Here is a 27,800-nt window from a genome sequence, read left to right on the forward strand (position 1 = left end):
GGAAGAAGTAGAGATGGGGAGGAGATGAGAGAAACGGCGATAGTGGGTTAGGCTTAGCAGGGATGAGATTTAGTTATTAGGTTAAATATTAATTTAAAGTTTTAATTCCAACGAAGCATTAACAATAAAAAGGGTACCAAGCAATCTTGTAAGTTTCTGTTTCCAGTGTAGTGTATTGTTTAACAAAGGTTAGAAAATTCATTTTGTGCAAATGGGTTTATTACTAAAGAAGCCACGTTTTTTAATTTAGCTTATTCTGATTCTAAAATTCATGTTTCCTGAACCTTTTAATTTTATCTTCATATTCTACGTGCATTTTAACTTGGTCCCTAAATCCAACGTTTTTATGTTTCTAATTTTGTATCTTTATTTTACATTTTATTTCAGTCCCTATAATTTAGTTATAGTATTTATTCCTATTTATATTTTGGACTTCTAATTGCATATTATTCGATTGTAATCCTTAATATTTATTATTGTGTAAAATTGTGTATTTTATGTTTTAAGTCACATGTTCTGCATTCATTCTAGTCATCGTCTTTAATATCTATAGGGTTTGAGTTAATTTCATTTGGGGCCCTTTGTATTTTACAATATCCTATTTTAGTCCTTAAATCGAATTTACTCATATTATATTTTGAGTTTTGAATTATTTTGTGTTTATGTTTTGGTTTTGGTCTCATACTATTGTTCGTATTTTACTCATATATTATGGTTTAATATATGTTTTATGTTTTTTTTTATTTTATTTAGACCTCTGTTCGTAATTTAATAATCATTAATGTTTCGATTTCTAAACTTGTTTAACTTTTGTTTTAATCCTTTAATTATTGTTTGGAAAATAAATGTTTTGTTTGTTTAGTTCATTTCAATGTTATTATTCTGATTCAAATGTTTTATTAATACATAATGTTTATTTATTTCTTAATTGTATATTATTAAAAAACCTATTATTATGTTATTTGATATTTATGTATATTTATGAGTTAGTCCTTTAAATGTTTGTTATTTTATTTTAGTCTTATTTTAATTATTTTATTATTTTTGATCTTGGTTATCATATTCGTAATTATTCCAATTTAGTCATTGATTTAGTATGTTATATATATTTTTTAATATTTTGATTTTGGTTATAATATTTATAATTGTTTATTTTAGTCTTTACTGGATGTTTTACTTAATTACTATTTAATCCTTTTATTTTTGAATTCATCCTATTTTAATCATTGATTTTATGTTTTTCCTTAAATTTCAAAAATTGGCTATGCAATTTGTAAATATGTTATTTTAGCCACTAGTTAGTATTTATGTTTAATTATAATTCACGTTTCTTGTTTTTTTAGTATTTATTTATTCTGTTAATAATAATGAAACTTGACCAAACATATATGGGATTATGGTTTCTAGTTGTAATAGCACCGACATAACATATTTTAATGTGTAATGCTTTAGGTAAATAAATATTTTAAGAACAAATCAAATGCACACCATAATTATTCCAACTTTTTTCGTTAGTCACAAAACATGAATAGGAGGACGGCTATACTTTCACGTGAAGTACAAAGCACACAGTATAGAAACTGATTAAATAAAGGGTCCTGTTTTATTTATTAAGTCCTTTAATTTTTTTTCTTTTTTAATTCTTTAAGTTCTATTTTTGTTATTTTGGATCTTTAAACTCTTGTAAATAATATTTTAGTCATTTGAGTTTTTGTTTATTTTATTTAGGTCCTTTGAGTTTCTGTTTTTGTTATTTTTGTCCTTTAAGTTTTTGAAATTACTGTTTAAAATTTAAAAGTTTTTGTTTTTGCCATTTTAGTCTTTTAAATTTCATCTTGTCATATTTGGTCTTCAAAATTTATATTTTTACTATTTTAGTCTTTTAAATTTCTGCTTGTGTCATTTTAGTCCTTTAATTTTTTGATTTTGTTATTTTGATTCTTAAGGTTTTTATTATTATTTTAGTCTATAAATTTAAATATTTATTTTTTGCTATTTTTATTTTGATTTGTAATATTTATTTGTTTTATTTCAGTTCTTTGAATTTCTTATTTAAGTTATTAATTTGAAGCAAATTAATTAAATTTCAATAAATGGATCATAATTTAATTTTATATTTAATTCATGATTTTCACCATTTACGACAACGTGTAAGCGAAACAGTACCAATTTTGGGCGATGTGGGGGTGCTAATCCTTCCCCACGCGTAACCGACTCCCGAACCCGTTTTAAACGAATCTTTGGTAAACGCAGACCAGCTTTTGTCTTAAAAAATGATTTTTCTTAAAATTGTTTTTAAAAGACGTTTTTAGGTATTCGACCTACCTAACCCAAAGGTTGATGGCGACTCTTTTTAATTCTTTTCAATTTATTTCAAATTACTCCAAAATCACCCATTTTCCAAAACAAAAAGTCGTAACTTGTTTTTAAAACAATTAAACGATTTTCCCCACCGAAAAACAGTTACGACAGCTTGGCGACTCTGTCGGGGAAATTTTTTTTCCAGAAAGTTAGGCTGTAAGTCGCTTACACATTGTCTTTTGGTGGAAATTATGAGTTCGAGTCTTTAGTTAACTTATGATCCTTTTATTGAAGTTTTTAATTGCTTCATTTTATTATTATCTTATTAACATTTTTAATTTTGTTTTCAGATTTGTCCAAAGTTTTGTCGAGGAGTTTCGTTTTCCTTTTGAGTCAAAGGGCTGAATGTTCCTCCTCTCAAACATCACCGGCATTTGCATACCATAAGCTCAATTACGAGTTTTGTCCCTTTTAAGTTGAGATGAAAGCTTAATCTACGTGAGATAATCTGTTTCTCCGCACGGGTTTTAGCAAGTAATCTTTGGGGTTCATATACCTTCTGTCTACGTGAGATAAATTATTTCTCCGTAGGGACATAAGGAAATGTATCCTCTCGAATTGAACTCGATCCGTACAAGCTTGTAATGGACCATGATTGAGGGTTTGGTAGCCCAAGGGGGCACCAACATTAAGGACAATTCGAGTACATTTTTCCTGTGAGAGCCAAAACCATGCATATATTGAACCGTAGAACTATTACCCTAGGTATAGACATACCGAACCTCTGATTGTCAGTAGGTACCCAAATTAAGTATACACAAAGGAGAAGCGTTTCAGAATCTTTCTTTTTTTCTTTAAATTTTCTTTTCGAATAAAAGCATGCGAACTAGATATCATGCAGTTAGGATCATTTCTTGAAATAATCATATTTTTTGGGGTAGAAAGCATGTTCGGGTATGATTATTATCTATTTAAAGCATGCTCGGGTAGATATCATGATTGGGTAGGTGTTATATTTATTTGTAGATAGCATATTTTAATTCTATTGATTATCTTGCTATTACTAATTTATTTTTTCCTCTTTTGTTTGTAATTCTAATTTATTTTGTTTGCTTGCATTGGCATTTTTGCATAATCATAATGAATAAAAGAAAGGTGTTGATTAACCAAGTAATCATCAGATTAGAAGAGCGATCATTGCAATGGAAAAAAGTTTTCATAACAAGAAAGAACTCAATCCAGCTATACGAGCTTGGTCGGAGGAAATGCAAAAAGTAAAAGGAGATAGTTTGCCTGATGGTTTTGTATCGCAGTTATCCACGAATGTCAATGCTAATTTCAAGCAGAACGATTTACGAGAATTGACAGAGATTTGAGAAAGTTGGAGAACACCCACCAAAGAGAGGTTTTACAAGAAATATGGTGACATAGCGCAACTTCTTTATGTAAAGATGGATGAATCATTGCTCAAGGCTCTGGTCCGATTCTGGAATCCTGCGTACAACTGTTTTACTTTTAACAAGAAGGATTTGACACCAACGATCGAGGAGTATACACCTCTGTTTAATTTCGAAAACATCCAGGTGGATAAAGTTTATTCCAGACCTCCGAAAGTTCAATCCTTCAAAAATAAACTAGTAAAGATTACCGGTACAGGTGAAAATTGGATAGTACAACACATTCAACAAAAAGGAGAAATCGAATGTTTTTCTTGGCATTGTCTCAAGAAGGTGATACTCGAGCATATAGATGAAGATAAGAGATTGGACACATTTGCTCTTGCTATATATGGTGTAGTAATATTTCCAAAGACTTTGTTCCATGTGTAGAGTGCTGTTGCAGATTTCTTTGACACATTGGAGAAGGGTATAAATCCAGCACCAGCAGTTTTGGCAGAAACGTTTTGATCCCTAAATAATTATCGAAGATTAGAAGGGGGTCGATTTGTAGGATGTGCTCAATTACTCAATGTATGGATTCACATTCACTTCTGAAAAGAAGACAAGGCATCATATCATCGTTTTTCTACGATGTACTCGCATTTGAAAGAATATCTGAGCAAATAATGGCCAGAAGGGTTACCAAGGAAGAAATGGATAACAACTTTCAGTAATTTACAAGAATGAGATATTGCTTGGTGTGTTCCCTGGCTTGGATATACCGATATTTTATTTAGATGTGGGGATCTTGACCATGTCCCTTTGCTGGGATTATGGGGAGGAGTCAGCTATGCCCCATTAATGGTTCTCAGACAATATAGAGCTCGACAATTTGTTCCAGGAAGAAGTGGCTTAAAGGAATCTGAAATCACTTATCGTGGAGATCATTACAAGAATAAAGCACGGGATTTATCTCTCTCCTGGAAAAGAACCTTTAGAACAAGAGCTCTGTCTAGAGATGTTATGTATACACCCGTCTATGAGGCTTGGAGATTTACAAGGACAAATGAAAATGTCCCTTTGGCAGATCCAGGAGGAGATATCACTTGGGAAGAACTTATCAAGGTGGTACCTTCACAGGTTGAGATTCTTACTACCGAGTTTGAAGCTGAAAGGAAAAAATGGAACAAAGCAATGGAAGAAGCAAGACAAGAAAAGTTCATGATAGATCTTGATAGGGGTCTCCATGTTAAACAATATGATTTGTTGAAGAAAGATAAAGAGAAAGTCGATCTCGAGTTGGCTAATTTAAAAAAGGAATACCGTAATCTACAAAAGGTAAAAAAATCTGGGTTTAACAAGACATCACATCAATGGGCTAAAGAGTTGGCAATTGAGAGGCAACGAGTTCAAAGTCTAGAGGATGAGAACAAACGCCAACTTAAGAGAATTGAAGCCGAGAAGAAATTGCGGGACAAATATAAAGCTGAGAAAATAAAAGTGACTAAGCAGCTTAAGATTGGAAGCCGTAGAGTCGAGAAATTGAAGACTGAGAATGAAGCTGTATTGAAGGAGTGAGAAGCAGAAAAACATCGAGTCAGCTGTTTGGAAGCTGAGATGAATAATATGCTCGAGGAACTTGAGGCCAGAGATCAGAAGATTCAGAAATTAGAGAAAGAAAAAGAACAAAAGAAAAAGGAAATGTGGACTGAGAGATAGGGATGGAATCGAATTCTTGAAAGAAAACAGGCCGAAATTGGGTCTTGGATGCAAAGATTTCAAACAAAGAGCAGGAGAGTGGGACAATTATTCAAAGAAATTGAAGGTTTATAGACCAGTTATGAAGAGGAGTTGAATCGGTCTCGATCTATGAATTGTGAGCTAAGAGATCATATCTCACATCTTGAGGAGTCCTTACTTCAAATGCAAGTGCCACATGAATGGATGAACTTAAGTCTTACCCGTGAGGAGAATAACTCTTTACGAGAGTAAGTCAAAGGACTAGAGAGTGAGTTTCAATGCTGTCGAGTACACATTACCAATCTCAAAAGGGAAATTACTCAAGTTAAGGAGGGATGGAAGGATACATATGAACACCACCGGATGTTGGTTGAGGAACGTGAACGCATGATGGGCGAAGCAATAGCACAAATGAGTGAGGTGGCCCATTATACACAAGAACTAGCCAACAGGGCTGAAATTATTCTGTTTTGTACTAGTTTATCATCTGAATATGGGGAGAAGGTCGCTGGGATCATGAATGAAATCATGGAATTAAACAAAAGAGCCAAACCGTATTTGTAGAATTGATCTTTCTTGTAAAGATGAAAGCTCTTTTGTAAGAATGAAACTTTTCTAAGAATGGTTACTTTTGGAAATCGATACCTTTTGCATTTTCATTTGCATCTTTGCATAATATAGTCTTATATCATGCATTTACATTTTGTTTTAAACTATTTTACATGCATTCATTAAAATACCAAAAATAATATAAAATATAATTTTCAATCATTATAGTTATTCTAGCATTCACTTCACACCCGTACGGTACTCGAAATACAACTAAGAAAATGGAAGCAAGAATGATCCAACTTGAACAAGAACAAAAACAAGCTCAAGAAGAAATGAGAGAGAGATTAAATAAGATGGAAGCAGAGATAACAAATTCGTAAACCGGTCTACTACAAAGGATGGAAGAAATGTTTAAGAAACGTGCTATAGGTAGAAGGATCACGGATGACCAACTAACATCATCCGAGCAAGATCTATCGCATCCTCCAGGGTTTGGACCAGGAGCATCACATCCTGCGGAGCTTACTTTTGACCCCCATCACCCACCAGGGTTTACACCAGAATCCGGTCCTCCTCCTGGTTTCACACATATACACATCTCTGCTCATCCTTCGATACCTCAAGAAGCACGACCTCATGTATATGTCAGCAATGAGAATCAGCAGCACCATATGGGATCTGCATTCCCAAACAATTATCAGCCTATTACTGAACGCTTAACTCCAGATCTAAATAAGTTAGCCGAAAAGGAAAAAGTCAATGAACAAATAACTCAACAGTTGAAGAAATTGGAAGAAATGGTAAAATCAGTAGAAATGATTGAATCGTTCTATGGGTTTGACGCTAGAGAGCTGAGCTTGGTCCCAGACTTGATCATCCCTATGAAATTCAAGGTTCCTGAATTCGAAAAATATAATGGAACCACTTGCTCTTCATCTCATATTACCATGTTTTTCCGGAAGATGGCTGGTCATGTGAATGATGAAAAGCTATTGATTCATTGTTTTCAAGACAGTTTAACAGGTTCTGCTGCCAAGTGGTATAACCAATTAACTAGGGCTCACATCGAATCATGGAAACACTTGGCAAAAGCATTCATAGAATAGTACCAACATGTTACAGATATGGTTCCTGATCGGTGGACTCTTCAGAATATGGAAAAAAGAAGCAATGAGACTTTCCGACAATATGCCCAAAGGTGGCGTGATGTTGCTGCACAGGTCCAACCCCCTTTACTCGAAAAAGAAGCTACTGTAATTTTTGTCAACACTTTGAAAGCTCTATACTTGGGGCATTTGCTTGGAAATGCCACCAAAAATTTTGCTGATTTGATCATATCTGGTAAGCTCATCGAAAATGCTATAAAAAGTGGCAAGATTGAAGTAGCTGAAGGGTCTAGCTCTAAAAAACCTATATACCAGAAAAAGGAGAATGAAGTTGCAAGTGTCTACCACAAGAATACTGCAAATAGTGTCAGAATAACCCAATCAAGGGCGGAGAGGAATGACATGAACACCGCCAGAAATGATTTCAGAAGACCTCGCAAGGAGAGAGAAAAAATATCCTTCACACCACTACCTGTACCCTATTCAGAGATATATGCCTCATTATTAAAAGCAGATGTGGTACGCCCCTACCGTTTGACTCCTCTTCAACCACCGTACCCTCATTGGTATGACGCAAATGCACATTGTGATTTCCACGATGAAATTGTTGGCCATTCTATTGAGAATTGCTTTGCCTTCAAAAAGATAGTGTAAAATCTGATTAACACAGGAGGATTACAGTTTGACTCACCAGATGTATCAACACACCCACTACCGAATCATAGAGGTAAAGGGGTAAATGCAATCCATGAGGAGAATAAAAAGAAGGCAAAGAAAGACGTTCATGAAATTAAATCTCCCTTCAGTTGGGTATTCCAACAACTCTGTCAGGCTGGCATGATTCGACAAGATCCTAAGCCAAAGAACAATGAGTGTGGACACTATTGTGAATATCATCGAGAAGAATGACATGAAATTCAACTTTACCCTGAATTCAGGGGGTTATTACAAAGATTGATGGATAATAAGGAGGTAAAGTTCTTTAAGAAGATAAGGAAAAAAGAGAAGAAGATGTCTTCACGACAGAAAATTCCGAGCCCGTTCACAGAACAAGCATGCCAGTGGGCATTATTGTGAAACCATCAGCAATGAATTCTGGGTCGTCAACGCCAAAAGTTGTAATCATAGCTCCTTCACCATTCACATTTAAAGACACCCGCAAGGTGCCTTGGATCATTGATAAGGGAATCTGGTTCGCTAGAGAAAATAAAGGTAGTTGAAGGTGAAGCACCAGGAGGCAACTTGATGACTGAAATAGTGAATGAAGTTGGCCACTTCACAAGAAGTGGGAGGTGCTATTCTCCCAAGATATCGAAAGAAGTAGACAAAGTGAAAGCAAAAGGAAAAGTTGTAGTGGTACCGCAGAAGATATTCAATGATGAACCCCCACCAATGATCAATGAGCCGGTAACAGAAACACAAGCTCAAGAATTCTTAAAGTTTCTAAAACATAGTTCAGCTACACAAACAACAAGCACGGATTTTGATTCTGGATTTGTTAATAAATTCAGAGTTACATCGGAATGCTTTACTGAGAGTGCTCAATCAAACTTTTGTGCCTGAGGATATACCAGTGAATAAATTGGATCGAATTGTAGGGCACATAGCTGCTGACAACTACATAACTCTCACTGATGATGAAATTCCTGATGGTGGAATGAGATCGGTAAAAGCCCTCAATATCACAACTCACTGTCATGGTCATGTCTTACCAGGTGTTTTGATTGACAATGGGTATGCACTTAATGTTATGCCTATGGCCACATTACGAAGGTTACCGGTGGACAACTCACATATGAGGGCCTACCAAAACATTGTCAGAGCCTTTGATAGAACTCAGCGGGATGTGCTTGGAAAGATAGAGGTACCATTGTTGATTGGACCAACTGTCTACAATATTGATTTTGTGGTGATGGACATCAACCCTTCATATAATTACTTGCTTGGGAGGCCATGGATTCATTCTGCAGGGGCAGTCCCTTCGTCCTTACACCAAAAATTGAAATTAGTGTTTGATGGTCAATTGATCTGTATTGGGGCAGAGGAAGAAATTATTTCTTCTGTGACGACTGACGCCCCATATATTGAGACGAATGAGAATGCTTTAGAGTGTTCCTTTAGAGCCTTAGAATTTGTTAATGCTACTTTTGTTGCTGAAGGAAACAAGATTTCTCGCCCACGCTTATCTAATTGTACTAAGATGATTGTGCGAGAGACTCTAGGAAAAGGAGCCAAGATAGGAAGGGGTCTTAGTAGATTCCTGCAAGGGACTTTATATCCCAAATTTGTCATGATGAAGAGCGATCGCTTCAGGCTGGGATTTAAGCCTGATTTTCAACAAAGAAAGAAAGAAACGAAAAAGAGAGGTGAAATAAGAAGAGCTAGACTGAAAGGAGAGGACATTTCGTGGGAGCGTATGTCTTTTCCTCCCCTGATGAGCTCTTTCAAGTTTGGAGGAGTGTTTGATATAGAGCAACAGTTAGCCAGAGCAATTGACGAAGAAGAGCAGATGAAAGACAAAAACTTGTTCAATGAAGCTATGGAGGGTTTGGTCATTAACATGATAATTGGGGATGATAAAGCATGAAGATTTTACGCTGGAATACATCATTGCTTCCCAGGGGAAACACTGAAAAATTGGAATGCAGAGGATCTCCCTGTAGTTTTTAAGATTAATTCAGAGTAATACCCAGTACTAATCCTTATACTTGTGCCCGCAAGTATTAAGGAATTTTCATAAGGGTAGCTATGTTAACTCTACTTGCTTTCAATAAAAGACAGTCTTTGTTTCTTAAATGACCATCATTATTTTACATTTTCATTCTTTATTCTTTACTCTTTACATTCATTTCATAAATTTTGGTCTCCTTTTAAATATATATTCGATTCAATTTTTCCCTTTGCAGGTGTCACAATATCAATAGCATGAATGTTTCTGAATTTAATACTGAGATAAACTTTGCAACCCATATGTCTGGAAGAAATCAAGAGTGTCAGGATGAGGTAGAATATGATGTTCCTAATGAACTATTAAGACTGGTAGAAAATGAGGACAAACAGATTTTACCTCACCAGGAAGAAACTGAGGTTATAAACTTGGGAACTGATCATAGAGAGAAGTGAAAATTGGCAGCACACTTTATGCTGAGATAAGGCAAGACTTGATAGATCTTCTTCGAGAATTCAAGGACATCTTTGCATGGTCTTACCAAGATATGCCAGGGCTGAGTACAAATATAGTAGTGCACAAGCTTCCGATAAAGCCTGAGTATAAGCCAGTTCAGCAAAAGCTCGGAAGAATGAAGCCAGAAATGTTGTTAAAAATTAAAGAGGAAGTGATGAAATAGATTGATGCATGGTTTTCTTCAAGCGGCATAGTATCCAGAATGGGTTGCCAACATAGTCCATGTGCCAAAGAAAAATGGTAAAGTTCGCATGTGTGTGGATTACAGAGATCTTAATAAAGAAAGCCCGAAGGACAATTTTTCATTGCCTCATATAGATACTTTAGTGGATAACACTGCTGGTCATTCGTGGTTTTCTTTTATGGATGGCTTCTCGGGGTATAACCAAATAAAAATGAACATTGAAGACATGGAAAAAACCATATTTGTGACTATGTGGGGCATATTTTGCTATAAAGTGATGCCATTTGGTTTGAAAAATGCTAGGGTAACTTACCAAAGAGCTATGATGACTCTTTTCCATGACATGATGCACAAAGAAATTGAAGTGTATGTGGATGACATGATTGCCAAGTCCAAGACTGAAGGTGAACACATTCAAAACTTGAGGAATCTTTTCCAAAGGTTGAGGAAATATCAATTGAAACTCAATCCAACTAAATGCACATTCGGGGTAACGTCAGGGAAACTCTTGGGTTTAGTGGTTAGTCAAAAAGAAATTGAGATTGATCTAGATAAAGTAAAGTCCATTCAAGATCTTCTACTGCTTCATACACATAAAGAAGTTCGAGGATTTTTAGGAAGGTTAAATTATATATCTCGATTCATTTCACAATTAACTGAAAAATATGACCTAGTTTTCAAATTACTTCGAAAAAACAACCCCGAAGTTTGGAACGACGAGTACCAAAAGGCTTTGGAGATAATCAAGGGATATTTGTCTAATACTCCAATTCTGTGTCACCAGTCCCTGGTAAACCATTGATCCTTTATCTAACGGTCTTTGAAAATTAGATGGGATGTGTATTAGGGCAGCATGACGAATCTAGAAAGAAAGAGAGAACCATATATTATCTAAGCAAAAAGTTAACTGATTGCAAAATCCGATACCCGCCAATTCAAAATCTATGTTATGCTTTGGTGTGGGCTACTCGAAGGCTCAGTCAATACATGTTATACCATACTACTTGGTTGATATCTAAGGTTGACCCTTTGAAATATTTAATGGAATCACTGACTTTAACTGGTAGATTGGCTAGATGACAGATGTTGTTATCAGAATTTGGCATTGTATATGTGAACCAAAAAGCAATCAAAGGGAGTGCCATAGCAGATTTCCTTGCAAGTCATGCCTCAGATGATTATGAGTCCTTAAACTTTAAGTTTCCAGATGAGGATCTGATGTGCATAACAACCAAGGAGGAAACAATTTCAGATGATAAATCCTGGAGGCTCTATTTTGATGGGGCATCTAATGCTTTAGGACAAGGAATTAGAGCAGTACTGATTTCCCCAGAAAATGTGTATTATCCTTTTACAAGCAGATTGGAGTTCTTTTACACCAACAATATGGCAGAGTATGAGGCTTGTGCTATGGGGTTAAGAGCAGCTGTAGAAAGAAAAATCAAAGTGCTCCAAGTATATGGAGACTCCTAATTAGTAGTTTATCAATTGCGAGGAGAATGAGAGACAAAGGATCCAAAGTTAGTGGAATACCGAAGATTGATCCTTGAATTGGTAAAAGAATTTGAAGATGTCACTTTCAATTGTCTCCCTCGAGAAGATAATCAAATGGCAGATGCTTTGGCGATACTTGTTGCAATGTTCTAAGTAAATAGAAGAGCTGACATTATGCCAATTAAAATGAAAATGTATAAAACCCCGGCACACTGTTATAATATCGAAGAAGAAGAAGATGGTCATCCATGGTATTATGACATTTTGCAATACATCAAGCATCAAACTTACCCACAAGGTGCGTCTGAGATCGATAAAAAGACAATAAGGAGAATGGATGCTGGATGTGTATTAGATGGGGAAGTTCTGTACAAAAAAGGTAGTGATCAAGTTTTGATGAGATGTGTGGATGCCCGAGAAGCAAAAAGTATACTTGAAGAAGTACATGAAGGGATATGTGGAACACATGCGAATGGGCTTTCTATGGCCAGGAAGATCATGATATATGGATACTATTGGGCCACTATGCATTCAGATTGTGTTGATTATGCACGAAAAATTCACAAATATCAAATCTATGGAGATAAGATTCATACATTTCCGTCACCTTTACAAGTGATGACTGCACCATGGCCGTTTTCTATGTGGGGCATGGATGTCATTGGGGCAATTACACCAAAGGCTTCGAATGGACATCGCTTCATATTTATAGCAATTGATTATTTTACTAAATGGGTTGAGGCTGCTTCATATGCAAATATCACGAGATCTACAGTTTGCAAATTCATAAAGAGAGAGATAAATTTGTCGGTATGGGTTGCCAGAAAGAATTGTCACAGATAATGCCACCAATCTAAATAACAAGATGATGGTATAACTTTGTACTCAATTCAAGATAAAACATTCTAATTCAGTGATATACCGTCCAATGATGAATGGAGCAGTGGAAGCAGCAAATAAAAATGTTAAAAGGATCATCACAAGGACCACTGATACTTATAGAGATTGGCATGACAAATTACCTTTTGCTTTGTATGCATATCGAACTACAGTACGAACTTCGACAGGGACATTGCCTTTCTCTTTAGTCTACGGGATGGAGGCAGTCTTGATAATGTAAGTAGAAATCCCATCACTTCGAATTTTGAAAGAGGTGAAGTTGGATGAAGCTGAATGGCTTCAGGCTCGGTTTGACCAGTTGAATCTCATTGAAGAAAAAAGATTAAGAGCTATTTGCCACAGTCAGATGTATCAGAAACGGATGATGAGAGCTCATGATAAGAAAGTTCATCCAAGAGAATTTCGAGAGGGTGATCTAGTGCTAAAAAATCCTGCCAATTCATAAGATTTCCGAGGGAAATGGATGCCTAATTGGGAAGGTCCATATGTTGTCAATAAGGCCTTCTTTGGAGGAGCATTGATCTTGGAAGAGATGGATGGAGAAAAACTGAGAAATCCAGTAAACTCAGATTCTGTCAAGAAGTATTATGCTTGAAGAAAAAAAAATGAAAGAAATGAAAAAAATGAAAAAATGAAAAGAGAAAATGAGGGGTTGAGATGAAAATCCGCAAAGGATATCTTGAAACCAAAGGAAGACTTTGAGTTGAAAACCTGAAAAGGCGGCTCAAAGGCATTTTGAGATTAGGCATCAGACAACTAAATCTTCTTGAGGGTCTGATATTTTGAGAGAAGCTTCACATCTATAGACATTTTGGCAATTCTCGAAGTCCTCCAGACAGAAGCTCAACTCAATAGTTATATAAAGTGGATTGATTCAGAAACATTCGTGCTAATGAATCATAAGGACATTTGACTTATGGTTTTAAATTTCCATTATTCATGTGATTGCCATAACTTTGTAAATTCAATTTCTTGTCAGTAAATTCAAAGTTTGTTATTTCAAGTCCCAATTTTATTCATTCTTATTATAAGTAGATTGACATGGCATTAAAAAATAAAAAGAATTTTGGTATTACTCTGAATTAATACTTACAATTTCAGGGATTCTAGCCCTAATGCTCGAAAAGATTAGAGTAATATGTGACCAAATAAAATGCATGTGAGCTGAGAAAAAGAACATTAAAAATACTGATAATTTGATACGATGACAAAGATGAGCAGTTCAAAAGGAAACATAAAAGGATTTGCATGGGAACAAGAGAAATGAGAATTTGCATAAAATAGCCCAAGCAAAATGTGGAATGCAAACGAAAGGACAAATGACGCATTTAAAATGAAGATTTGTAGGGCCACAAAGTTCATAATATTAAAATGACATCATGCATACATCAGTAAGCATCTATAAATAGGATCATGCTCATTCATTCATATTCATTGAAATGCTTTGAATGTTTTGACAGAAATTCAGAGAGAGTCAATAACAATTAAGATTTACCGCAAAAGGATGTGAACAACATTTCCAATGGAGAGTTCATAATGAGAAGAACTCATCTAACAGAGGGAGAAGAAGTTCATAATAAGAAGAGCTTCTTCGACCTATCACTTGATTCACGACATTTCGAATCAGTGACACATCGCTTGAGGGATTGACATTTTCAAAAGAGTTCATAATGGGAAGAACTCATCCTAAAGGAGAAAGTTCATAATGAGAATAACTTGTTCCTTTCAAGTTCATCACAGAAAGAGATGGATCAACATTTCCAATGGAAAGTTCATAATGAGAAGAACTCATCCAACGAGGGAGAAGAAGTTCATAATGAGAAGAGCTTGTTCGACCTATCACTCGATTCACTGCATTTCGAATCAGTGACACCTCGCTTGAGGGATTGACATTTTCAAAAGTGTTCATAATGAGAAAAACTCATCCTAAAGGAGAAAGTTCATGATGAAAAGAACTTGTTCCTTTCAAGTCCATCACATAAAGAGATGGATCAACATTTCCAATGGAGAGTTCATAATGAGAAGAACTCATCCAACGAGGAAGAAGAAGTTCATAATGAGAAGAACTTGTTCAGCTTCGCATCAACATTTTCAATGGAGAGTTCATAATGAGAAGAACTCATCCGAAAGAGAGAGAATAAGTTCATAATGAGAAGACCTTGTTCGACCTATCACTCGATTCACGATATTTCGAATCAGTGACGCCTCGTTAGAGGGATTGACATTTCCAAAAGAGTTCATAATGAGAAGAACTTGTCTTAAAGGAGAAAGTTCATAATAAAAAGAACTTGTTCCATTCAAGTCCACCACAAAAATAGGTGACTCAATATTTTCAGTGAAGAGTTCATAATGAGAAGAACTCATCCATGAGAGAGAAGAAGTTCATAATGAGAAGAACTTGTTCAATCCAACGACGAAGGAAGAATGGACAAAAACCTGGTTATCTTTTTCGTCTTTGCCCTATTCTTGTTAACATAAGAATGTGCAAAGAGGGGAAGCTGTAGACACCCGTTTTTTGTCAGGGTTAAAGAATATTATTAAATTATTATTATTATTATTATTATTATTATTATTATTATTAAGTGTGTTTATATTTTTGTGCCAAGCCCAAGAACCGGATCCACTCAGTAATCCATCAACAGCAGACCAACTCCCAGATATGAGCTGAGCCATCGACGAGCCATGGCCGAGCCATTGAGCCAACACCGACGCAATGATTTGCACAAATCATCTAGAGTGATAGATTACCTGCTTCAATCAGCTAAAGTCAAGCAAATTAATGATTTCACCTAAATTAGTGAGGATCTTACCAAATACGAAGAAAATCAAGATGCAACCATGAAGATTTGGTGAGGATATCAAGCATAAATTAAAGGGTGTTTGACCAGATTGGGAGGGGGAGAGATATCAATAACATAAAAAAATATTCATCAGGGGGCAATGATATGAAAAACAAAAGAGAGGAAGTCGATTTGGGTTTTGGGAGAAAACGAAAACAGTTTTTAAAAGTCTCTCGACCATCATTTTCGGAGCAATAATATGAAGTAATTTTTTTTATTTCATTCTTCAATTTCGAAGGAAAATATCAATCATTCACAAGGACAATAGTATTTGCTTGAGGTATATATTCATTTTAAGTTCATTTTCATTTTCCAGTGTGTGTTTTTGTTTCAAAAATAATATGAGTAAAGAAAGAGAGGTTTATCTTGGTTACCTTAACCGGCAGAGCGTTAGCGAGCAGTGGATTCCTGGGGACATAGATGTCGTTCGAAAGCTTAGGAGAGAGCTTGAGAAATTAAAAAATAGAGATAAATAAAGATTGAGTTCTTACCTTAGTGTTGCAGGCTTCCATGACCGGAGTGATGGTCCTCAAGGCCAAGAGGCCTAGTTGTCAGGTGGTTAAATCCCGAACAGTGGGTTTTGGGTAGCTTTTGAGAGTAATCGGTCGAGGGAAATAATGGGAGAAGTGGAGGCTCGGTTCTTAGGGATCGTCGTATAGTGTGTTTCAATTAGAGTTTAGCACCAGTTGAAGTTTGTCGTGGTCAGTCTGATGGCTTTGGTTCAGGCCATGGCAGCCGTTTATGTAGAAGAAGTAGAGATGTGGAGGAGATGAGAGAAACGACGATAGTGGGTTAGGCTTAGAAGGGATGAGATTTAGTTATTAGGTTAAATAATATTAATTTAAAGTTTTAATTCCAGCGAAGCATTAACAATAAAAAGGGTACCAAGCAATCTTGTAAGTTTCTGTTTCCAGTGTAGTGTATTGTTTAACAGAGGTTAGAAAATTCATTTTGTGCAAATGGGTTTATTTCTGGTCCTAAAATTCATGTTTCCTGAGCCTTTTAATTTTACCTTCATATTCTACGTGCATTTTAACTTGGTCCCTAAATCCAACAATTTTATGTTTCTAATTTTGTATCTTTATTTTACATTTTATTTCAGTCCCTATAATTTAGTTATAGTATTTATTCCTATTTATATTTTGGACTTCTAATTGCATATTATTCGATTGTAATCCTTAATGTTTATTATTGTGTAAAATTGTGTATTTTATGTTTTAAGTCACATGTTATGCATTCATTCTAGTCACCATCTTTAATATCTATAGGGTTTGAGTTAATTTCATTTGGGGCCCTTTGTATTTTACAATATCCTATTTTAGTCCTTAAATCGAATTTACTCATATTATATTTTGAGTTTTGAATTATTTTGTGTTTATGTTTTGGTTTTGGACTCATACTATTGTTCGTATTTTACTCATATATTATGGTTTAATATATGTTTTATGTTTTTTATTCCTATTTTATTTTATTTAGACCTATGTTCGTAATTTAATAATCATTAATGTTTCGATTTCTAAACTTGTTTAACTTTTGTTTTAATCCTTTAATTATTGTTTGGAAAATAAATGTTTTGTTTGTTTAGTTCATTTCAATGTTATTATTCTGATTCAATGTTTTATTAATATATAATGTTTATTTATTTCTTAATTGTATATTATTAAAAAACCTATTATTATGTTATTCGATATTTATGTATATTTATGAGTTAGTCTTTTAAATGTTTTTTTATTTTATTTTAGTCTTATTTTAATTATTTTATTATTTTCGATTTTGGTTATCATATTCGTAATTATTCCAATTTAGTCATTGATTTAGTATGTTATATATTTTTTTTAATATTTTGATTTTGGTTATAATATTTATAATTGTTTATTTTAGTCTTTACTGGATGTTTTACTTAATTACTATTTAATCCTTTTATTTTTGAATTCATCCTATTTTAATCATTTTATGTTTTTCCTTAAATTTCGAAAATTGGCTATGCAATTTATAAATATGTTATTTTAGCCACTAGTTAGTATTTATGTTTAATTATAATTCATGTTTCTTGTTTTTTAGTATTTATTTATTCTGTTAATAATAATGAAACTTGACCAAACATATATGGGAGTATGGTTTGTAGTTGTAATAGCACCGACAAAACATATTTTAATGTGTAATGCTTTAGGTAAATAAATATTTTAAGAACAAATCAAATGCACACCATAATTATTCCAACTTTTTTCGTTAGTAACAAAACATGGATAGGAGGAAGGCTATACTTTCACGTGAAGTACAAAGCATACAGTATAGAAACTGATTAAATAAAGGGTCTTGTTTTATTATTAGTCCTTTAATTTTTTTCTTTTTAATTCTTTAAGTTCTATTTTTGTTATTTTGGATCTTTAAACTCTTGTAAATAATATTTTAGTCATTTGAGTTTTTGTTTATTTTATTTAGGTCCTTTGAGTTTCTGTTTTTGTTATTTTTGTCCTTTAAGTTTTTGAAATTACTGTTTAAAATTTAAAAGTTTTTTTTGGATAATTAAGCTTTATTACCCAAATAGCAGAACCTGCTACAAAAGAATACAATCAAGATTCAAAAGAATGGGAACATATGTACAAACAAAATTAAACTATACCCCAATTGCTACATAAAGATAAGTTAATGCTATCGTTTCTATCAATGGACTTGTTATTTAGAACAATCCCAACAATCATTTTAACATTGTTGATGATTTCAGTGGTGGTTCGACTTTTCCCAGTAAAGATCCTTCGATTTCTTTCTTCCCAAATGATGTAATTAAACCCACACCAAGAAAGTCTTAGAACAGTTGAAATCAAAGATTTCCCATTCCTTGAGGTTGATGCCCATTCCAACATACTGGACCAAGAGGAGAAAGACATATGGAAACCAGACAGAAGGAGCAGAGAAGTCCAAATAGAAGCTGTGTACCTACAATTGCAAAAAAGATGGTCTCTTGTTTCTATTCCATCATTACAGAAGATACAATCAGCATTAGAAATAATCTTGAATCGGTGTAATCTGTCCTTGGTAGGAAGACGATCCAGAATGAGCATCCAAGAAATAATACTATACTTCGGTACATGAAGAGAAAACCAGATCAACTTATGCCACATGACTTTGCTATTTTTAGGCCGAATCCCATTCCAAATTTGCGTAGTGTTAGATGCAGAAGAAAGCAACACGGCACTGGCTATGCATCGCATTTTCAAAATTCGTTTAAGAATCCAGCTTAAGTTATGCGGTTCAGACAGCAACACGGCACTGGCTATGCATCGCATTTTCAAAATTCGTTTAAGAATCCAGCTTAAGTTATGCGGTTCAGACATAGTCCAAAAATCCTGGTTCTTAATGAAATTAATTTGAATCCATGCCACCCAAAGAGAACCTTTACCAGCAAGGAGTTTTCTAGTGAGGTGAATCAAACTCGCATAATTCCAGGTTTTAATGTCCTTTATTCCTAAACCGCCTTTAGACTTTGGGTTACAAATCTTCCTCCAACTCACCCTTGCTCCTGTAGCTTTTGTATCCGAGCCTTTCCAAAAAAATCTTGAACATAATTGTTCAATTTTTTTGATAATAGAAAGAGGCAGGACAAGTTGACGACACCAATAGTTAGCAATGCTATAAAGTACGGTCTTGACAAGTTCCACTCTGCCCGCATAAGGCATGTTCTTTGAAGACCATTGATGAAGTCTGTTGGTGATGTTGTTAATAAGAGATTGACAGTCCTTTTCGGTTAGTTTCTTTGTGACCAGAGGAACACCCAAATAACAAACCGAAAGACTTCCCTGTTTAAAGCCAGTAGAACTTATAATTGCTTCAAGAGTATTATGGGAGATGGCAGCCGTGAAGAATTCACATTTTCCTGCAATAAGCTTCAATCCAGAATATTCATAAAAGCAGTCCAAGACTGTTGTGACGCCCAGAACAGACTCAAGCTTACCTTTGCAGAAAATTAGTAAGTCGTCCGCAAAGGACAAATGTGTGAGTCCAAGGTTCTTGTATTTAGGATGAAAAGAAAATATCCCTTTAGAAGTGGCATTATTGAGAAGATTGGACAGGACATTCATAACAAGAACAAATTAGATAGGAGAAAGTGGATCTCCTTGTCGTATCCCCTTTGCACCTTTGAAATAACCAACCAAACTTCTATTGAAGGCAATTGAATATCAAGCATTCGAGAAGCAAGTAGAAATCCAGTCAATAACTTTAGATGGAATATCCAAGGCTTTGAGGATTGCCAAAATGAAATCCCAATTAATGGAATCAAAAGCTTTTTGAAGATCAATTTTTAAAGCACATCTTGGTGATATCAATTTCCTTCCATACCCTTTGACAATTTCCTGTGCAAGAAGAGTATTATCAACAATACTTCTTCCTTTGACAAAAGCAGATTGATTAAGAGCTATAATCCCAGGAAGCAAAGAAGATATCCTATTGACCATGATCTTAGTAATTGCTTTGTAGATCATTGAACAACATGATATTGGACGGAAATCATAAACTTTGCTTGGATTTGGCATTTTAAGAATTAAAGCAATAGTGGTCGAATTGAAAGCTGGATAAATTAAAGATTCTTGAAAGAAATATTTGACAGCCTTAAGAACATCATTACCAACCACATTCCAAGCTTTTTTGAAAAATAAAGCGGAATATCCGTCAGGGCCCGGAGCCTTATCGTGGCCTTGACCAAAGATGGCTTCTTTAATCTCCTCATTGGTAACTTCTTTTGCAATCATTTCTTTTTCATCCGAGGAAGAAATAGGATGAACCAAATCCTTAATAATAGGATAAGGGAAAACTTTGGTATTAGGATCTAGAGATCCTAATAAATTTTTGAAGTAATCAATAATTTCCCCAGACATATCTTCAAAAGATTCAAGTTTATCCCCCTGTTGATTGACCAAGACTCTTATAGTCTGTCTTTTGGTCTTGGAAGCTATGACCGAATGAAAAAAATTTGTACATCTATCACCTTCTTTAATCCAATGCACCTTTGCTTTTTGTTTCATAAACATCGATTCGGCTTATTGTAACTCTTTGTAATTCAAGTTCTTTCTCCAATAGACCATCACCTCTTAAGGTATGAATTTGTTGCAATTCAAGTTCAACTATCTTTTGTACAACTCGAGAAGTAATGTCACTAAAATAGTCTTTGTTGAGTTTTTTAAGACTAGATTTAAGACGCTTGAGCTTTGTGAATAAGATCTTCATTGGATTACCTTCAGTCTCCAGATTCCAGGATTGTCTCACAGTTTCCAGAAAGTTTGGATGGAGCGTCCAACAATTAAAGAATTTAAATGGTTTGGGTCTATTAGCATGGACCTCTTTACTTAAGTTCACCACAGCCATGCAATGATCAAAAGAGCTCGGTGCCATGAATTCCACACAAGATAGGGGGGAAAATCAAACCACAAAGGATTGATTAAAACACAGTCAAGTTTCTGAGCCAAGAAGTTGCCACTTTGCTTGTTGCTCCATGAGAAAGTAGGACCAAAATAAGGATGATCTTGCAATTGAAGGTCTTGACAAGTTTCTTGAAATTCTAACGTATCTGAAGATGTGATCATTCCCATATGTTCATAGTCAGAGCTTTCATAATTATGAAGAATTACATTGAAATCGCCCCCCAATATCCAGGGAAGGTTGTCGAAGTTAGATTCAATATACCTGAGATCATTCTATAGTTGTCTTCTGAAAATACCATTATTACCACCATAAATTGCAGTAATAATGAAATGATATTCTTTCATAATTGAAAAGTTTTTGTTTTTGCCATTTTAGTCTTTTAAATTTCATCTTGTGATATTTGGTCTTCAAAATTTATATTTTTACTATTTTAGTCTTTTAAATTTCTGTTTGTGTTATTTTAGTCCTTTAATTTTTAAATTTTGTTATTTTGATTCTTAAGGTTTTTTTTATTATTTTAGTCTTTATAAATTTAAATATTTATTGTTTGCTATTTTTATTTTGATTTGTAATATTTATTTGTTTTATTTCAGTTCTTTGAATTTCTTATTTAAGTTATTAATTTGAAGCAAATTAATTAAATTTTAATAAATGGATCATAATTTAATTTTATATTTAATTCATGATTTTCACCATTTACGACAACGTATAAGCGAAACAGTACCAATTTTGGGCGCTGTGGGGGTGCTAATCCTTCCCCACGCGTAACCGACTCCCGAACCCGTTTTAAACGAATCTTTGGTAAACACAGACCAGCTTTTGTCTTAAAAAATGATTTTTCTTAAAATTATTTTTAAAAGACGTTTTTAGGTATTCGACCTACCTAACCCAAAGGTTGATGGCGACTCTTTTTAATTCTTTTCAATTTATTTCAAATTACTCCAAAATCACCCATTTTCCAAAATAAAAAGTCGTAACTTGTTTTTAAAACAATTAAACGATTATCCTCGCCGAAAAATGGTTACGACATTGTTCGACATAGCTTATTGTCACTGTTTGATTACTAAAACAAGAGTATTATTTACTGTTAAGATTATTGTCCAAAGACTTGATATTGATGTAGTGTTTGGTACCTTGAGATGAAAATTAGCCATAATTTTGAATTTATTTGTTTACTTAAGATGTGAGCTTCAATTTTATTTATGTTTTGTTCTTTATTAAGCTAATTATTTATTTATTTCTATCACAATATCTTTTATTATACATATTCTACTCATGCTTCAGAAAAGGAATCTCAAGGAATGAAAAAAATAAACTTATATAAGGTTTTGGTTGTATGAACATAAACTTTGCACTAAGGAAAGAACAATTTCCACCTCTCATGTGGGATAATACCCTTAATTGGTAGAAGGTATTTTAATAGGTAAAATTTATTCAAATTACATGAGTCTAGTGGTCATGAAACGTAACATCTTATAAGCACTTAGGGGCATATAATTTGAAAAGATTATTTAGGCCAATGGTTTCCTTGACAAATTTGAGAAATATTTTTAAAAAATAATAAAGTTTAAATGACATGAATTTAGATTTCTTTGATGTCTATAAAGTATAAGGGTCAAGGAAATGTGAGGGAGTATATTATGGATATGATTTATATTGCTTCAAGACTTAAGAAACTTAAGATTGAATTTTTCTGAAGAATTACATGTCGTTAATCAAGAAGTGAATTTAGAATCTCAACAAGATTATTTTGAACAACTTTCCATTAAAATGGGAAATTGTTACAAAAGAACAAACTCAATAACCTCAAAGAATAACTGTCATTAGGAATATCCACGAGATGAGAGAAATATTTGTAACACACTAAACCCGACCTAGAGATCTGGTCTAAATTGACAATGTCACATTGAAACACTGAAGTAATCCTACAAATCAAGACTGAGAAAAATATAATTTACTTACAAGTTAAAACCATTAGTGCCAGTATAAAAAATAGACATTTAGAAAAGGCGGAGCTCCTTTATTTGAAAACCAAAATATGTAAGTAAATAATTACAACAAACTCAAATAAAATTATAAGCACTACATGCCCACTCAAGTTTGTGTCGTTGTACTTTGATACTCCAACTAAGACTCCTATGATGACATCGTTGTCCCATCTTGATCCCCAAAACCTGAACATGGAAAGGTACTAATTAAAAGGGTGAGCTATTAAGTCCATTTACACATCGACTCTACTATATTTCACGAGTCTCATAAAGTCAACATGCTAGCCATATATGAAATTAAGTCATTAATCAATGTTCTCATAGTCTTATCATTATCAGTCGAGTTCATTGTACTTACCTAAGGTCTAGAAGATACCATGTATTTTCTCATCAAATTACCTTACTCATTATAACATATTCGCGATCCTAGTAACTTTAAGTTCATTATGTAATGGCACGATAAATATCCAATCTATGATATTCATATAATTCAATAAAGTAGTTCCATCATAATAGTTCATCATTAACTATTTATCCGACAATTGTCTTATCCAGAGTAATGTATTTAACCCTGTCATCAACATTAGTAAAAGATAATGCATATAACCACCAATAGCAAGCACATGTATATCATGCGTGTAATCATTAATATCAAGCACATGTATATCATGTATATAATCATTGCTAGCGAACACATGTATATCATGCATATAATCATTAATAACAAGCACATGTATATCTGCATGTTATCATTAATATAAAGCACATGTATATCATGTATATAATCATTAGTAGAAAACACATGTATATCATACATATAATCATTAATAGCAAGAACATGTATATCATACATATTATCATCAGTAGCAAGCGTATATATAACATGCGTATTTCATCAGTAACGAGCGTATGTATATCATGCATATGTTCATCAGTAGCAAGTGCATCTATATCATGCATATAATCATCAATATTTATGATTCATCATATAAATTATTAAGGACACATGAAGTAAACTCTAATAGGGATCTATTTAGGTGATGTGATCCAAAGTGTTATACTGATGGGGAATCGCTCCTCTATAGTAGATGAACCCGAGGGTCCAAATGCACCGAAGTACTTCAAACTCGTAGTTCCAAAAGCACCGAAGTGTCAATACTGTCACAAAGTTGCTCTACTATGGTGAATAATCTCGAGACACCAAGACGCAACTGCTCAACCCTAGGCAAGCCATTATACCAATGGCCTCTAACTAGTTTACTTCGACAATACCAATATCAGAATGCATGCAATGCACTTACCTCAGTATAATCAACCATCAATAAAAATAATTAGAATAAATTACCTCAAGCCTCCATATCATCATGCATCATTTTAATAAGGATCAGGTCGACTTACCTTAAGTCTTCCCAATATCATGACCAAGTCATGCAACATGACAATCTTTCATGCATTACAAAAAATATATATATTTAATCAGTTATAAAATCCATAAGAAATTTACTACCCATAAGGTATTTTGGTTATTTCACCTCTAAGGATCTTTTTCTTTTATAAGATTATTTCATGTAATTTATTACTTAAAGCCTTTTATTCTTATACCAGAATTCTTACTCATTAATCTTGTGTTATTCTAGATGAATAACTAATTAGGATATGTTATGTATTTACATAGAAAATGTCATAACTCATATTTACACTAATTAAATTTGTTACATAATTCCAACACTAAACTTAAAAAACTTCCACCCGAAAATCTAATTTCCAACTGAAAATCTGATTTCTAACCTAAAATTTGGTTTCCAACCTAATATCTGGTTTCCCACATAAAAAATATGGTTTCCAACCAAAAATCTGGTTGCCAACCTAAAATCTGGTTATCGACACTTGATTTTAGTAGTGAAATCATCATATAACAAGGTAAACTAAGCATGCTCATATTAGTTCCACTAATCATTTTATCATTAAAAGAATGATCTTAATAATTACTACCCTAACCTTAAATTGAGTGTCCACGTATGATAAGAAAGGCATTATTAATATCATGAAACAATTCGGAGTTCGAGGGGTACTCACCTTAAGCAAACATCGAACACCCTCATTAAAGATCTTGCACTTCTCCTTAAAAGAATCACCTTTCTCCTCTTCCTTATTGATCTTCCTCAACACTCTTAGTACAAAAGCAACCCAATGTCACTAAATATATTCTAATATTCTTAAAACACAAGGATATAACAAAATATAGATAAGCATAGAGATAGTTACCCTTGGTCTCTAACCTCCAAGAATTATGTTGAGTTAATTGATCGATGGAATCGGCCAAGAGGGGGGTGAATTGACAATTAAAATTTTGGTGGAAGCTTTTACAGAAAATTGAAAGTATTTGCACAGCGATTTAGAGTGGTTCGACTTTCTCAACCAAAGTCTATGTCCACTACCTTAGCTATCCACACTAAGGATTTTCCAACAAATTCACTAATTTATTCTTTCTTTTGAGGCCAAAGAGATAACCTTACAACTCCCTCAAGAATACACCCCAATTATTGAGAACACTCTTTCTCAAAGAGAAGATTACAAATTCGTAAACTTAATGAAAAAAACCTCACAAGGCAAATGTGTTTGCACAATTCTAGAACAAAGAAAGAACACTCAAGAATAAATACAATTGAGCACAATAAATGTTCTTGAAAGAAAAAATGAATATTGAATGAAAATTAGGCTTGAAATGCTCAAAGTTGAGGTTTGATGCTTTCTCTTTGATTCTCTCTTGATTCTTGATGATTGTTGTTTCTTGTTGTTGATCAATGGCTTCTAAGCTTGTTTAAATACTCCTTCAATTGATTCTGAATGTTGGGGATGATTAATGGAGTCAATGGAGTCGTTTAAGTGTGAAAACAATTAACAAAATTAGTGGGAGCGTCTGGTGCATCGATGCATAGGGCTAGTGCATCAGTACGCTATGTGTAAAATTCAAATATTTCGATCGTTGGACCCTTAGTGCATCGGTGCACTAAGAGTGCATTGATGCATAAAATGCATTCGATGTTTTAAACAAGCCAAAGTGCATTGATGCATAAAATGCATTCGATGTTTTCATAAAACCTGAATGCATCGATGCATGGTAGTGCATCGATGCATAAAATGCATTCGATATGGTGAGTACATCGATGCATCAATGAGTGCATCGGTGCATCCCTTCTCAATTTTGATTTTTGGCTCGTTTTTGGTTCGAAATACTTTGTGAAAATTGTTTCAAAAATATTTTAAGATTAAAACAAAATTTTACACTTTAGTAAGGATTGAAATTGATCTTTGAAAGACTTGGAGTAATATTTTGATATTCGAGTAATTAAATCGAATATACTTAGAAAATCATTTGTAAAATCTTAAAATTCATTTAACTTAATTTGTTATATCGAAACATCAAAATGCTTTCAACAATCTCCCCCTTTTTGATATAACAAAACATTTGAGTAAGTTTAATATTTTTCTTTGAACATAATTTTTGTAAACAATTTTGAAAATTTAATTTACTCCCCCTTACTATATTCTCCCCCTTTTTGTTAAATCAAAAAGACTCTAAAACGTTTTTAAACAAGATTTTTAAAAAAAATAAGCCAATTGTTCTTTATAAAATTAAAGCTTAACCTGCTAAGATCAGAAACAAAAGAGAGATTAGCCATAATTTTCATAATCAATATTCATAAACATGTAATGGATAATTGGTCATATATGTCTAATGATGCAAAAATAAGTATTAATATCAAAAAGAAAATTCAAACTAAACATATATATATTAAGATCTAATATCCAAAGTAACCAAAATATAAATCCAAACAAATTCAAACATCCAACAATCAAAGTAAAACAATCCAAAAGCATTCAAAAAGTTTTAACAAGTAAAGTTTTGAGTTGATCCAAAACAAAAACAAAGCAAGGTCTACTCGTCCATAGAAGGATCGGGAGGAGGAGGAAATCGTGCTTGTATCTCAAGAGTAAAAGCATCCATTCGTGCAAGCATCTCCCTTTGAAACTCCATTTGTTGAGCTTCAAAAGTCTCTAAGCGATGATTCACCACTTCGTTGTTTGCAGTTAAATGGGATTCGATGGAAGAAAACCGTAGATCAAATGTCTCCAAAAACGAATAGAAATATGGAGGCACTTGATCCTCTTGTTGTGCCGGCGCATTGTCGGGATCATCAATATCTTGAAATAGCCCTTGAAGCTCGGGATCAGCGTCTACAGCCAGTTCCGGTGGAGGTGGAGTACGAGAGGAGCTAGGAGCAGGAGGTGCTCGTGAAGAACTCGTTCCCGGAGTTTTCTTAGAGGGTCGATAAACCCATTGACCAATTTCCTCATCCTGTTTCCAATCAGCTTTATTCAAGGAGGTGAGATTGATTTGGTTTTAAAGTTTCGACATGTTTAGAAGAGACAACATTGATGGTATCTACTAGTTCACTAAAAATGATTTGTGGCAAATTGATTTTCCTGTTATGTTGGATACAATGTATCCACCATAAATCCCTAATACGAAGAGTGGAGTACCTACCTCCGGATGGTCTAAACCACCAAGAGATCATTAAATGGAGAAATCGATCGTGATGAGATCGTAGAGTACTAACACTAGCATTAGGAAGATAGAGATATGCCACAGTTTCTTTTTCATTATATAAACCACTATCATCTAGCCCAAGCTGTTTGCTATAGTCTCGGA

The 27,800-nt window shown here is 33.9% G+C and overlaps 1 protein-coding gene across 1 annotated transcript; it reads right to left on the bottom strand.

The window, feature by feature from the left end:
- Positions 1-18,292: 18,292 nt before the first annotated feature.
- LOC120173946 lies at positions 18,293-19,759 on the bottom strand. The gene has a single exon (XM_039180970.1). The coding sequence runs from the start codon at positions 19,757-19,759 to the stop codon at positions 18,293-18,295; it is 1,467 nt and encodes a 488-aa protein (XP_039036901.1).
- Between the last annotated feature and the right edge of the window lie 8,041 nt (positions 19,760-27,800).

Source organism: Hibiscus syriacus, unplaced genomic scaffold (genome assembly GCF_006381635.1).
Source record: "Hibiscus syriacus cultivar Baekdansim isolate YM2019G1 unplaced genomic scaffold, ASM638163v2 tig00111993_pilon, whole genome shotgun sequence".
Taxonomy (NCBI): domain Eukaryota; kingdom Viridiplantae; phylum Streptophyta; class Magnoliopsida; order Malvales; family Malvaceae; genus Hibiscus; species Hibiscus syriacus.